Below are 17329 nucleotides of genomic sequence, written 5' to 3'. Positions count from 1 at the left end.
TGAGGTGGATATTTGTTTAGGTGAAAAACACAACCACTGGCTTTCAGGATAGTGTTTCTTATATAAGCACTAAAGCTTGGGTGAGGGAAGACATGCACAGGATAAAAATCAGTGCATTTCACAGTACAATCCTTTTCAAATTGATGCCTACTCTTGCTGATAGCAATTCTTTTTATTACTGGCTCCTTGCAAATTCATTGTTACAAATGGCAGCACCCATTAAAAAAAGGAGGAAGGATGGTAGATTTTTCTCCTCCAAGCTTAATTTTGCTCCAGTAAAAGAGCATTTCAGGCTCCATATTTCTGTGCCTCCTATTTCCAATTCCTATTGCCAACAAAATCAACTATGAAAAACAAATACTTTCAGAATGATCAGTTCTGGCAAATTCAAAGGGAATACAAATGTCCTGCTGGGCCCTTTCATTTGCCATAGCAATCCTGCAAGCAGATCTTCATTACTTTTGTTGACAAGGCATGAGCCAAAAGCAAATTCAAATTGCTCCGTTTTTCAGAGCTTTACTGCTTTGGAATGCTGGAATATAAACCCAAAAGTTAGTCAGTTGCTGTTCTTAATCCACCCTAAGAGTCCATCCAACCAACGAGGTGTCATTTCTCCATACTTTCCAGGCAAACTCTCCCCCTGAAAATCTGATAGCGTGTCCTGCTTTACAAAGTTCTTTCTCAGTTAGCATCAATACCCACCATTTATCTTCACATCCTTTAGAGTGAATTATTGGTCTGTATTGATAATGGAGGCACACTTAGAAAATCTTTCCATTTCAAGAGAGTCTTCATGAAAAATGGTTTAAATAGCATGCAAATTTTACAGCCCTGAAAACGGAGTTGTGATTAGACAAAGATTTGTTGGATTATAAAAGTACAAGTGTTTATTATGGCTGGTACTGAGAATAAACAGTTGCCTGCATATGCCAGCTACTATGGAAATATGTTTTTAAGTTCTAATGTGAGCTGTAAACCAAAGCTACTTCAGTTAAAAAAAATCAATACTTAAACTGTGGGGAGGAGTAGTCAGTGCCAGAGAAAACATTCCCATTTAATAATGTTTGAACATAGAGCTGTGATGCAGTTTGTAGCAAGGCAGTGAGAAAAACCCACAACTAATCCTTCATTGCAGCTGTCTGAACTTTTGGTCGTCTGCCATACTTTAAACAGCGACTTCTTTTTCCTGGTGACTCAAGACTTGAATGACCTAGTGTGGAGAGTTTAAGCTCTATACAAAAAAGGAGTTAAGCAAGAAGTAGCCAAAGTAAGTTGGGTTGCACACCCCAGCAAATCAGGGTTTGTATCTTAAGTCCTCTTCAGTGCCTAGGAGAAAATATTAAAATAAATGGATACATTTTTATTTATTTATTTTTGGCAAGGAAATATTCAGTGGTTTAGGCATCCATTTCTCCTCCTTCCCCTCTTCTCTCTCCTTAAAGAACTGATGTTATATGGAAATGAAATTCTGTAGAGAGTTTGAATTTTGAAGTTTATAAATGTGAACCTTTCCTGTAAAAAAACTTTCTAAGTTTTCTTTTATAATTTCAAACTTTTTCTTCCCATTGATATATCTCATAGGTAGGTCTTTTCAGCACCCTGAAGTAACAAATGTGCTTTTTTTTCCTGATAAATTCTTTTGCAAAGTAATGGAACTTGCTTACTTTCAAGTGGAAATATGGGAGTCAGAAAAGTAATTTTATATGACTGTTAACTTTAAAGGAAAATAAAAAAAGGGGCTTTCTGCCTTTGCCCCATTCTCACTATCACTTATCTGAAAAAGGATTAAACACTTAAATATTATCCTGAGCTGGTAGAAACCCTATAGTTTGACAAGTCTTATGATAGTGTAATAATTTCTTATTAAGGGTAATTTTTAAATGGTCATTCAAAGCTACATACTGTGATTTTTCACAGATATGTATTGTGTTTTATCTTTGCATTGCAAATTGATGGGTATAAAAAAAGGTAAATCATTGAAGAAAATAATCAATCTATACTGGGTCCAATGCCCATGGCAACAAATCTCCTGCATAATAGCTTTTGAGGTACAGTGAGCAATAAAGCAGTACAACAAGCACAGAAATTGAGGGGATTGGAGCCCGAGAACTCAGCAAACACCTAAAATACATGATGCCCCGTGCTTCTGTACAAAAGGGGGCAGCTTCCTTTTGGTTGTGTGGGTTTGAGCCCCCAAACACTGCCAGTAGCTGTGATGTCCCACCCCACAGTGTCACTTTTCAGCCTGCTGAAGTGAAGCCTGCTGTCCAGACACCGGAGCACAGGGTCCCTATGAAATGGGGGCCAAGTTATTAGGTTAACAAAGGAAAGGAGAAGAAAGGGAGATGATATCCCAGTCTGGACACCGGTGGGAAAATTCTGACCAGCCACTTGTGGCATGTGGTTTCCCTAGAAGAGAATGATACCTAACTTTTCCCACAGAGTAACAGATCAATGGCTGGATGTCACCATCACAAAAGCACTTCTGGTATCCCCCCATTTTTTACCTCTCCTAATTTCAACACGCAGCTGGCAGTTTCAGCTTTGATTTCTAATTAATTCATCTCCTACTCTATTTTGACCTTATTATGTTAAGATTTTGTATTCATTGTGTAATGTGCGTATTATTTGCCATTCCCATTATCTGTGATTAGCCAAGTTTCACACATAGAAGGAAGTCAAATGTGTAATTGAAGAGCTGTTTATCCCCACCTGTCTATTAGTTTTCCCAAACTCCCTGATAAAGTGAATACTGTGAATACAAACAGCTGATGCTGCAAAGGAGGAGAGCTGTTCTAAAGCAGAACTGGTCTGGCAGTCTAAGCTAAACACATTTTAGCCAATATTCTACAAGAATTGTGAAAGTAACAGGCCTAAGTTTTCTCCATAAACTTGTGGGCAAACTGGATGATTTGCACAAAAACACATGCACACAATTTCTTTCCTAGTGTTTTTGTAACTTGAGTTTTATTTAAATACCTCCAAAGCATTATGTTAATGTACACTTTCTTCTGGTTCATGAATAACAACTGTTTCTAAGTCTCCAATAAGATCCTTGTACAATTTGTGTTTGTAATTATTTTTTGAGTCTCATTTTTGCACATTCATTTCCTGGGACAAATAGAATTGACTTTCCATTTTGAATGATACTGCACAGAACTGTAACAACTACTTGTACCTTTCAGTTAAGCAATATTTTTAATGGATGTTCCTGTGTTTATTTTTCAGCATATTTCCATGGGTTTATAGATTATATGTTTTAGTTGAGTTAACAGTCTCCATAAAGCTGCTTAGTGTGAAATCCATTGTTGAGTTTTTCTTTTTTAACTGCTTAAAAAAAATAGTTTACAACAGAAATTTTGAGTCATTTCATAGTGTAGAATGCATTAAAAGCATAAAGTCATGCATATGTCAGAGACATATTTACAAATCTGTACAGTTTCTGTCATTTTTATTTACTGTGGCTCTTGCCAGGCAACAAGATTCGACTCTTACCCCTCTGAGGTCAAACTTTCCAAGATAACCCATAGCCATTGTCTAAAAATGCTTTTTTTTTTTGTTTACCAGCCCTGAGATTGATGGCTGCATGTAAGATGGGCCCAATTCTGCACTCCATTTCATAAAGCCTACCTTCCATGGAGTTAGAGGTGATTACTCAGTGCACCTTTTCTTACTCTTTGACTAAGGCTGAATGGCAGATGAATTTATTTCTGACCTGCAGATTATTCACAGTTGCCAGACTTCCTCTTGCTCATTTGGAAATGTAAGGAAGACCTCCTATTAAACTCACATGAACTATGCTAAGGGATTCTAGAAAACATGTTCCCCTCTCTTCCTGTTTATTTTCACAACTGTTGGAGATGGAACGTGTTGTTGGAAAAGCCTCAGTACTTTTGTACCAACACCCAGTCTAAAAGCTGAATGCATTTTATCAACTAGATGCAATTTATTTCTTTCCCAGGTCTGCTTTATCTTTCAAACCACAAGAAGCAGTATGCAAAGGGGCTGCCCATCTCCCAGAGCCAATGTCCACTCCTTCAGCCAATGCAAGAACAGAATGGTAAAAAATCAGTCCTTCCACAAGTATTACACATGGCTTCAGTTGCCAGAGGTGCTACTGGCTGTGAATTAAAGTTCAGTATCTTGGTCAGTCAACATCGTGTTCAGAAAGCAGCTGATGTTATGCAGGGTTCCCCTGGAAAGTGCTTTACCAGGTCTGGCTCTGTGATGAGAGGCTGCTCATCATAACACCTGCATTCAGAGGTGCTCTGACTCCTCTCCTGCTCATGCTCAAGGAAGAATGGCACTTACAGTATTCTCTGAATTCCAGGGAAACATCATCATTTCTACAGGAAGATTAGTTATAAGAATGGCTTTTCTTCACTAAGGCTAAAAACACCTTCCAGAAAAGCAGCATAACGATCCAACATTTGTTAAATTCACAACATTGAAGAAAATGACCTTAGTAATCATTGCAATACTATCCATTAAAGTCTGGTAGCAAGTAGTTTTTCTTTTTAAGACACATCAGGTAATAATTTGTTATGGTGGTTTATCCTGACCAGCTTGGGCAGGTTCTAAAAAAGGAACAAACACCAAGTGTGTGGTTGCTCCAAAAAATCCTTTTTCCATTCTTCCCTCCTTCTTTTCCTCTTCCACTGAGAACAGACCAAAGAGGCCTGACCAGCCCTACCGTTACATTACAACCAGGTAACACAGAAATTAATCAATTAATTTATTATTAATAGGAGCAAAATGTAACAGCGGAACAAATTGAAGATGTACTACTGAGCACACTGTGTTCTGCTGCTGTCTCCAAAAGACCCTTGTGATAAAAATGTACAGATTCTTTAGCTCTGAAAAGTCGAATATGCTAGACTGCAATTTCAAAAGGATGAAATGTCTTCTGTCTTCTATGTTCTTCTAGCACTCTTTTTTTCTTCTGCTTTCTGCACTGCTGGATTTTAGCATCCGTGAGTCAAGTGATTCTTCTTGCATCAGTATGTTTTTTCTTCTGATCTCTGCCAAAAGGCCCCCGGTTAGACTTTCTGCATTTCAATGTGCTGGTGGTGGTAGTGGTGGTAACAGTGATGTCTGGGCTGACACCTTCCATTTAGTTTATAAACAGAATTTTTCTGCTGCCTTTTTTTGAAAAACCACACTGCCAGAACAGCTGCAACCAGCAACAAGCAGAGAAGAATCACTATTACTGCTATGATAGCACCTTTACTGGACTTGGGACAATCCTCTCCCTCACATGGCTCAGAAGTGGGGACAGGCTTTTCTCCAAGGCCCTGGGTGAGATTTTCTTGCTCAGCTAATTCCTGGGATGCTGTGTCAGTAATGATGTCTGGAGCTGGTGCCGTGGTTGCTACTTGTTCTGGGTAGGTGGTTGTGTCTCTTGGTCCTGTGTCTGGAGTGTGATCAGAGGGGCTGACAGCCACAGAGGTTTCTGACATGGATATTGTTAAGCTGCTGAGGTCAAACAGCATTGTTGTAGCGGGCTCCTGAGTCACAGCTTCCAGAGATGTAGAGGGATGTTCCCACACAGCATCATCATAACCCCTGCTGGCGCTGGAGCTCTCCAGACCACTCACTGATGTAAGTGGCACCTCTGTCTCTTCAGCCCCTTCATCATCTGCTGCTGTTGTTGCTGCCACAATCTGTGTTAGACCTTCCTCTGGAGCTGGGCTGCCATTTCCCGATTTTCCTACTTCCACGTGATTTGGCTGGTCAGTTGTGAGGATGATGTCATCTTCTGTTCCCATGGAGCCATCGACTTTATCACCCTCTTCATCCTCCTCCACCACCTCTTGTGTCACTGGGTATCCATCTAACCACGACTCGTCGGTGATGGCGACTGCACCCATGGCTGTCTTGGTGTCATTGGTTGTGAGGATGGGTCCAATGGGGAAATCCTCACTGTCATAAAACATTTTGGCACCGGGTTCGTCATAGACTGTCTTCACACCGATGTGGTTATCCCCTTCAGGAAACCGTGCTTTAGTGGAATCATCTGTCTCTTTCTCTGTTTCGGGCTCACTGAAAGTTTCTGATGGAAACCAAAACAAGTTTTTTTGGCTGAGGAGCGACACGGGGGACTCAGTTGGTGCCCTGCTTCCTTTTTCAGAAATGTCTGTGTGCTGAGTAACCCCGCTGGTGCTTCCAGTTCTTCCTTCCTCTGAAGTTTTACTGAAGGAAAGCTGTATTTGCTCCTGCTCAATTTCCTCTTTGCCATTGCCACGGTCATTCCCGGCAGGTATTGATCTGTCATCGGGAAAGTTATCTTCATAGTCAATGTGTGCCTCGGTTTCATCTAGAAAAATTGAAAAAAACCCTCATAAGCCAACATTTCATTCCCTGTCAAAGCCCTGAGCTCATTTATTACAAGAATCCAAGAAGAAAGGTGCAATGCCAAGTGTCTTCTAGGCAGTATTTTTCATTCTGTGAAATTGTTTATTTGAAGAGGGCATGGTCCTTGAGCTGATACTCAGTTTCAAAGGTTTTTTTTAAAAATCACAATAAGTGTCAATGCTAACTGCTAATGTCTTGCCTTTCCAGATTCAAAAGTTAATATAAATAACTCACTGTCTGCAGTTAGAGGACTTCCTTTGCTTCTTGTTTTCTCAAAACTTTTCTTTCCCTAGTATGACTCTTTGCAAAATTTGAGGGAAAAATTTCATCTTATCCAAGCAAGAAATGTGTGTGGAGAGAAAGATATAGCAAAAAATTTACCAATTACTAATTGGTAATTTAAAAAAGTGCCCCAGACAAAACTAGAAGTTTTACAGCGACTTCATCCCTTCTGAGCCAGATGATTTTAAAGAATTATGTTCAGTACCTCATGCTCAAGATATCAAGGCATGTTCTTATCAGTATCCTGCATTTCTTCAAGCACCTTGGTGTTACAGTGGTACAATGCCTGGGGCCAGAACAGTATTTCTTATTCCATAAGAGCTCTTCAGAGCTGACTGAGCAGACCCCACCACCAAGGCTGACACTGAGTTCTGCTAGTTTTCATCTGAAGAAAGCAAGATGCACCCTGCAAGGCTGGAAAACTCTGTCTCAAACACTTAAAGCCTAACACCCATTTAACATGATAATCTTGTCTGTCAGTAATCAACTCTCAGGTTCCAATTTTTAGGAATTAAATATTGCCATGGAACAAAGAGGAAAAACAATGAACACAGAACAAAATTGTTAAAAAACTGGGTGCAGCAGAGGGGCAGATTCATTACAAAGCTGGGGTTTGATTTAGAAATACTCAACAGATCTACCGCTGATAGCAAAATAGACCTGACTCAAAGCACAAAGCTAAATGTTTGAATTTGAATGGACCAGTGCATTGTACTTAATATTTCTTCCACTACTCTAAAGCCTTAACTCAATGAAAAAATTTCCAAACTAGACAGGGTGCTTGATTTTCAGTTCACACAAGTTTTACTCCATAGAAAGTTGATGTAATTTCTGAGATTTATGCTGGCATTAAAAGTCATAAAAAATAGTGCCTTGGGATATGGAAAATAAACTGAATCATGGTGAGAATTTTTCTTTTTAAGAGGGTGTTTAGTCTTTTATGAAGACAGTGAAGCAATAGACGTGGCATGACATGGGAATCAAGAAATTAATAGGAGAACCTGTTTTACAGATCACTGCATTTGTAAACCCTTATCTTTTTTTGCCTTTTTACAGTCAACCGATTTTGAATTACATTTTCATCTGGGGCCCACCTCAATTTCCGCCTGAGTCACATTCTCCTTGGAGACTGCTTCCCAGACTTCTGGCAGAGCCATATTTGGTCTACTCTTAAGAAAGATTAGAAATATTGTCAAAACAGTCTGACCAAAACCACTTAGCAGTGATACAGCTCACACCAGCCCCCTTTTTGCCAGAACAGCTTAAGCCAGGTGCCAAAACAGAATGAGCATTAGCAAAAGGTATTTTCCTTGGAAGAGCATCTGGGTCTACCAGAAACCAAAGCAGTTATGCTGAGGAAACCCAAATGTGTGTCCCAAATAGCCTGCAGAGAGTTAATGCCTCTGTGAAAGCTATCATGGTGGAGAGCTGGATGTTCTTAGCAGGTCCTCTCATCTCACAGGAAGTGCCAACAACAGAGCTCCCTCCCTCCTGGTCCCAGCGTTCTCATCTGCTTGTGTAATCCTCTAGATCCTCCCCATCCTCTCCAAAGCAGGAATAAACTTCTGTCCTGTTCAAGGATGATTTAACAGTCAGGGAAATAAAACTCTTAGAGTGGAAATCTTCCTGGTAGGACTCTCACTTTTCTAATTAATCCTGAAATCTTTTCCAATAGCATTTCAGACTTACACAAATGTATGGAGGCTAACTCTGAATACCAAGGCACTTTAGCAACATATTCATGAAGCTCTACCCATCACAATGCAGCACTTCTACTAATTGACAAACATTAGCCTCACTTTGTCCCTTCTCTTGCTTTCACTTCAGAACTTTTCTACCTGGCTGGCACTCTCTTTGCATGGAAATGGTGCCTCAAACTATTTCATCCTCTGATCTTCCAGACTCCTGATAGAAGCTATTATCTGGCATGCCTACTTCACTTAAGGTCAGTGTGTCTGAGGAGAGCCTGTAGGTGTCTGTGGCATATATATGAACTGGAACATCATAATGTGAGAAGTCACCTTTTACCAACTGTTATGGTCATTGTTTTATTTTTGTAATTGAATCATCACAACAGTCTGTCTTCACCTCTTGTAACCTCTATTTTTGCCAGTCATTCACTTTCCACACTACAGTAATCCAGCTGAGGTTCAAACGGTAATTTTTATGTTGTGGTGAGCAGGCACACACATCTGCAAACAAAAATTGCATCCACATACTTGTGTTGTTTCCTCCAGACCTATTTTTTAGTTAACAGTATGAATGGGCAGCTAGTATTCATCTCATTGACCAGTACCCAAGGTGTGAGTGGATCATTGGTGAATGCTTAACATATGTAGTAACAGGCTTTTTAGAGATTTTGAAGCTCTTTCCCTTCAGTGTTTCTCCTGCCATGTGGTTTCAGCCCTCTAGGAGAAGGTCCTATGGAGGCACATCAAGAAAATGTGTGTGCTTCTAAGAAAGTGCAAGCCCCCAGTCTATCAGAACACATTAAAGGTTTGTTGAGCCATCAATCGAGTCTCCATCAAACATGCTGCCTTTGGGCATGATCCTGCCTGTAGAGGAATGAATTGGTGTTTTCTTAATGCAGAGCTGGGGGAAGAAAAAGCCCATTGTAGTCTAAAGAGATCCTGAAATTGGAGCTCATTATGCCCGCTGCCACATAAGGGAGTCTTGTTCCCTCTCACAATTAGATTGTGGCCCAAGTTGTAAAGCTGCTCTAACATATTTTCATATTCAATCTCCCCTATTTGTAGAGTTTATAGCAGAGACTATCAACATAACTTATGTTAGCTTATGGGATGTCAAAATGAAAGCAACTATTGAGCTCTCTAACCATCAAAGGAAATACAGACGCCCTTACTCTGGAGCTTTGATTTATATGATCCTGGATTGACTTACACAGTAATAATACTCTACTCTTTCTTTCTGGGCCTCAGACCTTCAAATGGGACTTGGACTCAGTATTTAGTGACTCTGTGTTACTATGACAATCTTTTAAGTCCACCATGAGCTTGATTTTCTGGGAGTAGATTGCACAACTTCTGCACTTCTTTTTGCTCACCTCCTCAGCACTTTTCTGAACTTTCCAGCTCCCTGAATTTTAGTGTTGGTACTGAAGAGCAACAACCAAATCTGATTCAGCTCCACCTCTTATCCAAGAAGTTGTAACTGTTATTTATACATATTTTTAAAACTGCTAGCAATTAATTTTAAAGTGATTGCATCTTTCTTTCTAACTAGGCAGGTCTGGTTTTATGAAGAGCCAGCCTTGAAATTAATTTATCCAAGATCAAAATCTTTCTATATTTGGTCATTGTTACATCTTGACCATACCGTCTTCTGGCAGACTCAAGGATCAGCAAGTTTTAATTCACTGTCTGAGGGATTACAGAGTCTGAAATGAACACTTTACAGCAAGAGATGCTGAAATGACACACTACCAAAGATGTGAAGCTCAGTTAAAGGGTAAAATCCTTTCAATTATTAATTAATCCTTCTTGGGAAGCATCCAGTACTATAGAGCTTTCATCTCCTTCAGTTTTTGATCCAACTGTGAAAACAGTAACCAAACATAGAGACAGGCAAAAACAAAGAGCCTGGTCTTCCACGCTCTAGGATCAGTTTAATTTTTCTTCTAGATAGCATATTGGCATCCAAGCTCTATTTTGGATGTTGCTATTTTGGGCAACCATAAAACGCACTGCATATTTTATGGGTGTATTTTTGGAGTACAGGAAATTGAAACCTGATTCTATATAGACCATCATTATAAATATTTGTACTGTCTGAAAACATCTTTAGTCTAAGAATCTCAAAGTAGCTACAGTAAACATTAACAAGACAGCATCTGTCTTTAAGGATGGGAAGGAAAAGAGCATGTAGACTGATTTGCCTAAGTCACATTTGTGAGCTACAGCATGTCAAAGAATTATCCATTTATTTTGGATCAGGCACACAAATTTCTCTGTAGTCAACCACACTATGCTAGACAGAAATTGTGCCTTTTGTCTTTTGCAATAGCTGTAAGACAGAGGGTACCTTTTATTCCAGCAGAAAGCCTGCTAATATAAATAAATAACCCATCAAAATTTTTTCAACTTATTCCATTTGGCAGAATCCATTCATGCCAGATCAATACTTCACATTAATCTAATACAACCCCTCAGTGACAGGCCTGAAAAGGGAACCAAAGTTTGTCATAACAATTGTTTTGACAGGCCACGGACATATTTACTGCTGATTATATTTGTCTGTCACAACTCTTCCTTTGCACTCACAGAATGGACAAAAAAAAAGCATTCTCAAATAAGATCAAAAGCCAGAGACATTTTGTTTGATTCTCCACATTAAAAAAAAAAAAAAAAAAAAAAAAAAAAAAGAAAAACCACAAAAAAATGATGCTAGCAAGTCGTGCTTACAGACCACATGAATGTGAGCCAATATAATCTTTTTTAAACTTGGAAGTAATGTTTGAAGTAATGAGAGTTGTTGAGCCAGGCAACAAGACTGGTAGCTGCAGATTAAGTGGTCAAAGTCTGCCAAGTCCTCCTTACACTGACATCTGAAGGATGGTCCTCAGCCTGGAAAAGCTGGACTACCTCGGAACACACTAGCTGTGCATCCAAGTGATGTCACTGGAGAGATTCCTTAGATGTGTAGAAGATATGGACTCTCCTGCCACAAGCATATATCTGGAAAAGCCCAAATAATCCAGGGAAAAGGATAGATACATGACATTCTTCGGAGCCAGTTTTAGGGCAGAGATGGAGCATGATTTCCCAGCCATCTCCTCTGCCCTCTCTTTGAGGGAGGAAACCCTAGAGAATGCAGCCTAATGCAGCCCTGACCCCTGCCACTGAAATGTTGGTATTAATGCTTCTGATATGGAGCTCATGGTTTATTTTGGAAAAAAAAAAAACCAAAATGTCATTTAGCAATTATCAGTTTAGTCTCTGTGCTTGCAGGACAGCCACAGCATGGAACATATGCATCTGCTTTCAGACCTTACTACAGTGTTCTTCAGGATATATATTGTGAAGCAAATGCATTCTCTCTACAGAAATTTAAAAAATCATAAATGGCAAAATCCAGGTATTTCCCTGTTCTCTCCTTAAGGTTGCTTTGTTGGGCTAAATATCCCCGTGCTTTCAGCTGGATCACAGTGCCTTTTCATGACAAGGAATTACAGGAAACAGAGTCCCATTTTTTTCTTAAAAAGCATCTTAATTAAAAATTGCTGTCTGTTACCTGGTGTGCACAATGACCATTACAGCCATTAGTAATGTACTGCTTTCCTAATTTCCATTGTACTTTACTGTATCCAGAATCCACTTGAATTTCCATCATACTTTACTGCATCTGAAATCCACTTAATATAAGTCCAAAATTATTTTGTTCAGTTATGCCCATAGCCAGGGTTTGCCATGAATTTTGCATTGTGTGCCTATTTGATTATCTATGTATTTTTTAAATTTTAATTTGCAAATCTGCTGACTGTATGGCTGTACATTTATATCCCAGGTGCACTTATATCCCAGGTGCCAGAATGGACTGTATCTCTTCTTACTGGATCAAAACAGAGAGGAAAGATGATCACAAAGAGACTTCAAAGAACATTAAACTGCTATATTTAGCCACTGCTCTGATGATAGTTCTGTGACTCCATATTTGCTCTGCGTGAGCAACTGGGAATGCAAAGCCAGTCTGATGCTTTTCCACAAACAAGAAAAGCATGCAATTATTGCTGTTTTGTCTGATATTCTGCCTGGACAGCTGGGTGTTATGATGGGGCAGTTACCAAGTGGAACAATGGTGCTCAAGGTGCAACATCCACAAATCCCAGCAAGTTTTATGAAATTGGATAAATGTCATCACTCTTCCACAGATGGGGTGGAGAAAGCAGCAAAAAGCAGCACAGTGACTTGTCCCTAGTCTCAGAGACACTGAAAGATGTGGGGACAGGCCTTATAGCTCTCAATGCTCTGACCAGGGCTTTGTCCCTGTGGGCCCCTTTTGTTGGAGCAAGAGCATTGGGACCTTTTTACACTTCCCAGTTGCTCACCCAGCACAGATGCAGAGCAAGGGCACTGTATCATCTTACCAGGCTCTAAACATAGCACTTAAATGTTCACTGAAGTGGCTGCACGAACATCTTTCCATTGATGTCAGCCAGTCAGGACAGAAGTGGTCCAGTCTGCCAACAGGAATATAAATTCTCCGTTAAGTCCCGTCATTAACCTTCACCATAGGGAAGATGCTCACTTGCCTCAAAACACTTAAAAACCAGTCTGTGTGCTGACTTCTGGAGTACTTAATAATTGTTCTTCTCTCTCCTATGACCCCAAAATATCAGTCAACTCTAAATACGTTCCTTTTAATTAAATTATCTTTTTTTGTTGTTGTTCTTTTTCATTGGATTCTTACTTTTCAAAAATAATGAAACCTAGTATTGCACATTTTAATCATTCTGTAAAGTCTTCTTTCTTAAAGAATTATGATCAGGAAGATTAAATACATAATTATTACTTGAACAATTATTGTATTTTCTGTTAAGCATTTGAAAAATATTAATCAGAGGAAGCCCCCCAGCATTTCTTAAAGCATTTGAAAGACATTAATCAGAGGAAGCCCCCCAGCATGAAGTCTACATGTAAATAATTTTAAAAATCATAATCCACAATATCACATCTGCTCCCAAATTTCAGTGTTGATGTTTGGGATTTTACAGCCATGCTTTCCTATTTTTTTAAAAAATATTTTCTTCTCTCCTGCAGCTGTGTGAAAGGCTTGGGAAAAACAGGGGAAATAGATTATTTATCCAGAGAAAACAGTGAAACACAGACAACTTAAATGGCCTGGTTCTTTCCCTTCCTTATTTTGCTGTAATACAGCCTTATGTCTGTGTGTGATGAAGATAGCATTTCCACTAACCTCAGCAAAGGAAAAAGAATTCTCAATTTGGTGTAGATTATAGGAGATTCAGACCCACTGGGTAAGTTGAAGATGTTCCTGTTTATTGTAGGGGGGTTGGACCAGATGACTTTGAAGGTTCTTTCCAGCCCAAACTGTTCTATGATCAGATATAGATACTTATTTTTTTCCTTTTCCCCTCCATGTTCCTCCTCTATGTCCTGCACTGTTTTTCATAATCATCTGAACTGCTGTTTGTAAAACAGTTTTGGAAGCTGGAACAGTTCAGAAAAAGGCTGGTGCTTTCATTCTTTGTTTTTTTGTGTATCCATACCAGTTGGATGGAGTCCCTTGTGCACAGACATGACCTATTTCTACTAAGAACAAGTTTGACCTTTTCTCATGATTACCCACTGCCTGATGGTATAATAATGAGTAAAAATAACTCCTTGCAAGCTCCAGACATTAGGGAATATATAGGTTCTGAAATGGATATACTAACTCCAGCCCATATAGATAGCTCAGCTACCCAACAGCTGCTCATTCCTTCACTTAAAATGTATCTGTTTTGCCAGAAACCTTACTTTGAAGATGCGATAGACTTCTCAAAAAACCACTAAAATTTTATGATGAGCATCCTTAAATACTGGGGAAAATGGTGGGTTTATGCATTGAGCAAGGTAACACGAGAAAGCAGAATTCAGATTACGTGTACATCTGAACTCATGGTACTGTTTAGCCTATGTTTAAACAAGGAGAAAGTTAAAAGACTGCTGTAGAATTTAACTAACACATAAAGGTGGTTTTTATTGAGGGTTTAAATTAAGGAAATGTCATTTTACAATTTGCTTGGGGGTTTTGTGGTTTGGGTTTTTTTGGGTTTTTTTTTGAAAAATCTTTTCTTGAGTCAAGTCATTTGGTAAGAAAATCCACTTTCACTTTTTTTAACGGAGTAAATATCCGGGCAACTACTCTTGCGTTTGCAGACAAAAATCCTGGAAGCATGGTACAAGATAAAAAGTGTTTGCCTATTTATTGGGGCAGATTAAAAAAACAAAAACCCATCAGACATTTTTTTTGGCTGAGCTGACCTTTGACGCAGGCCTGGACCTGGCCGTACCACTCCCCGCAGCTGTCGCAGAGCAGCGTGAACGCCGTCTCCTTGTTGCCCATGGCGTAGCCTGGGGCACAGACGTACAGCAGCTCGTCCCCCATTTCAAAGCCAGTGTGGCCGTGGAGGATGGTGTGGGGGAAGGATGGTGGGTCCCCACAGGGCTTGTCTGGAAGGAAAAAGGAGATGACATTGTAAAGACTTCACAATAGTCTTTGAGCGCCATGCTAAGAGCAGTGCTAAGAGTTTTACTGAGGATGAACTTATATACGTCCACAGAAGTTGTACATTTCATCTGTTTCATGCCCTCAGGTCCTTTCACAATTATGTCCAGCTGTAATTGCCCATTACAGCTGGAAAGTATAAATTGGGCTATAACTATGATGCCACTACCATCACTACTGTGATGTTATTGATGTCTGACAGTCATGCATCTAGAAGGGCTTTGTTTCAAACAAGGCAGGGTGCCAGATCACAGCTATCTTCCCTGCCTGATTCTACAAAAGCTAACAAGAGCTTGGGCAGGTTGGGACTGAAATCCAACAACTTGGACACAGTCATTTTTCTTAACCACAGAAATGCTTGTGGAATTGTTTAAGACTGTCACTTTGATCTCTTCCGCACTGTAGGAAACCAGCAGATGCTGAGCAATGGCTCAGTCCACACTCACAGAAAGAAGAGGTCCAGGTGAGTACCAGTCAGTTTTCAGACTATCTCTAATCTTCTAATCTTTCTCAAATCAGGGGTCTTCCCAGATATTCAAATCTCCCTTTTCAGGGTAGAGACACCCTTAAATAAATAGTGACTTGGGCTCATCGGCTTAAGAATACCCAGGGGTAACATAGCTCTGCTGCCTATGAGAATCTGAAGAGCTAAATTTATAGCAGGGTATAAAACTCAGAAAGATGTTTGATAGTATTTTTGCTGACAGCATTAGAAGCCAGGAAGAAAAATTACTATGAGCGAGATCAAAACTGGTTTTTGTTGCATTAAAGAAGCGTGGAGAGGAGGCAGTCTGACAGCTGCCACCACCGGTGTAAACTGAATTTTAACTCTCTTTTTCAGGTTTGAATGATCTTGGCCATTGTTAACAAGGCAGATCAAGATTTTCTAGAGAACTTCCAAGCATTGTGGATTCTCTTTCCTCAAAGACTTTCCTCTCTCACAAGAGCTCTTCACAAGGGGTTTGCCATGTCCCTTTTTCCTCCGTATTTTTTACAGTCCTTTTTGGAATAGATGCCTCTTGCTTACAGAAAAACAAAATAAACAAACAATAATACCATGTAAGAACATGAATTTTACCAAGAAACCCAAGGGCCAAGACTGCAGTGTTGGTACAAATTCTCGCTTCTATATTCTTTCTCAAATCTGTGAATTTTTTCCAGCGTCTCTAGAACCCTTATTCACTCTGTCAGAAAAAAACAGCTGTTTCTCTTGCTAAAGTAACTAAAGATCCAAAACCTTCTTTTGTCCAGATACAGAACAACCAAAATTAAAAGGCTCCTGAGTTCTGGTAATTACATTGGATAAAGGAAACATGGACCTACGTCTGTGTTTTAGTATTGATCTCTCCTGTTGAAATAGTTTGCTTTGGTACAAAAACTTGATTGCTCAGCAGGTAAAGCAAAGATGATGTTCCTTGAAAAGACTTTTGTTTGGAAGCTGAAAAGACTCCAAGACTATGTTCCTAAACATGCAGGAGAAGAAACATCTTCAAAGAGCACCCTGGCTATTTTGCTAGAGTCTACTTTTAGGGCATCATCACCACAAGGTGTTGCAAGCAAGACAAGTCTTTCATTGACACCAGTTCATGTCCAGGGTTTTCAATGGGCAATAGGCTTGACAGAAAAGCTTTTTCAATCTCCCCTCCTGCTTTTGCCCAGGGACATTCTGCAAAACACTTGTGAGTCTCAGGTTGCAGCTTTTCCCATCATCTACCCACTTCTGACTCAGGCATAGGTAAATACATGCTTATTTAGAAATATGATGTATTTATTTTGCCAGTCATTTACCTTGTAGTGAAATGAAAATCCTATGATAAACATCCACACTCTGCGAAAGTTCCTTTGGATCAGGCTTTTGGAAATTGTCTGAGAGACCTGACTAACCACTTCTCAACCAGGTATGCTGAAAAATATCTGCCACTAATATAAGGGACATGCTACTGAAGTCAAACTTTGAAGCTTGTTCTCTGTACTGTACACACAGGGAAGCATATATATATGTATATTTGTATATATATACTGTCTAACACCTTCAGAAGTTAGTGGGAGTTATGCACACACACACTGACAGAAAAAACAAGCTTTTGAGGCTACACAAAGCTCAGTTTATACAGAATCTTATGGAGGTTTGACATCCGAGGAAGTGAGGGGCAGTTAGCAGCTAATGGTTTTCCTGTGAACTGGCCGGATGAGTAGAGATTGATGTGGATGAAATGTATAAAAAAATTATTTTATTGCCTCATAGGAAGGCTACAGAGCCTTGCATTTCATGTACTTTATTTATGTAGCGACTTCTATCCATACAAATGGGAGCTGTGTATCTGTTCTGAGGGAAGTATTGATCCCAAGGCTGTATGGAACAATTATACATCAGAGAGTATTCTTATCTATAAGGCCTTGCTTCTTAATCCTGTTGCCAGAGGAAGCAGAAAAGCAACACATTAGT

The 17329-nt window shown here is 39.6% G+C and overlaps 1 protein-coding gene across 1 annotated transcript in view; it reads right to left on the bottom strand.

Moving 5' to 3' along the window:
* Positions 1-5039: 5039 nt before the first annotated feature.
* Positions 5040-17329, bottom strand: part of SUSD5 (sushi domain containing 5) — a gene marked incomplete at both ends in the record, with an annotated part of 38206 nt that continues 25916 nt past the window's right edge. Inside the window, 2 exons of the mRNA XM_084221966.1 lie at positions 5040-6316; positions 14640-14828. Coding sequence (XP_084078092.1) covers positions 5040-6316; positions 14640-14828 — 1466 coding nt within the window. The remainder of the gene's footprint in view (positions 6317-14639; positions 14829-17329) is intronic.

This window comes from Fringilla coelebs, assembly GCF_963513975.1.
Source record: "Fringilla coelebs genome assembly, chromosome: 1".
NCBI lineage: Eukaryota > Metazoa > Chordata > Aves > Passeriformes > Fringillidae > Fringilla > Fringilla coelebs.
Note: the sequence above shows the minus strand (reverse complement) of the source record. Positions and strands in the feature narration are given on the sequence as shown.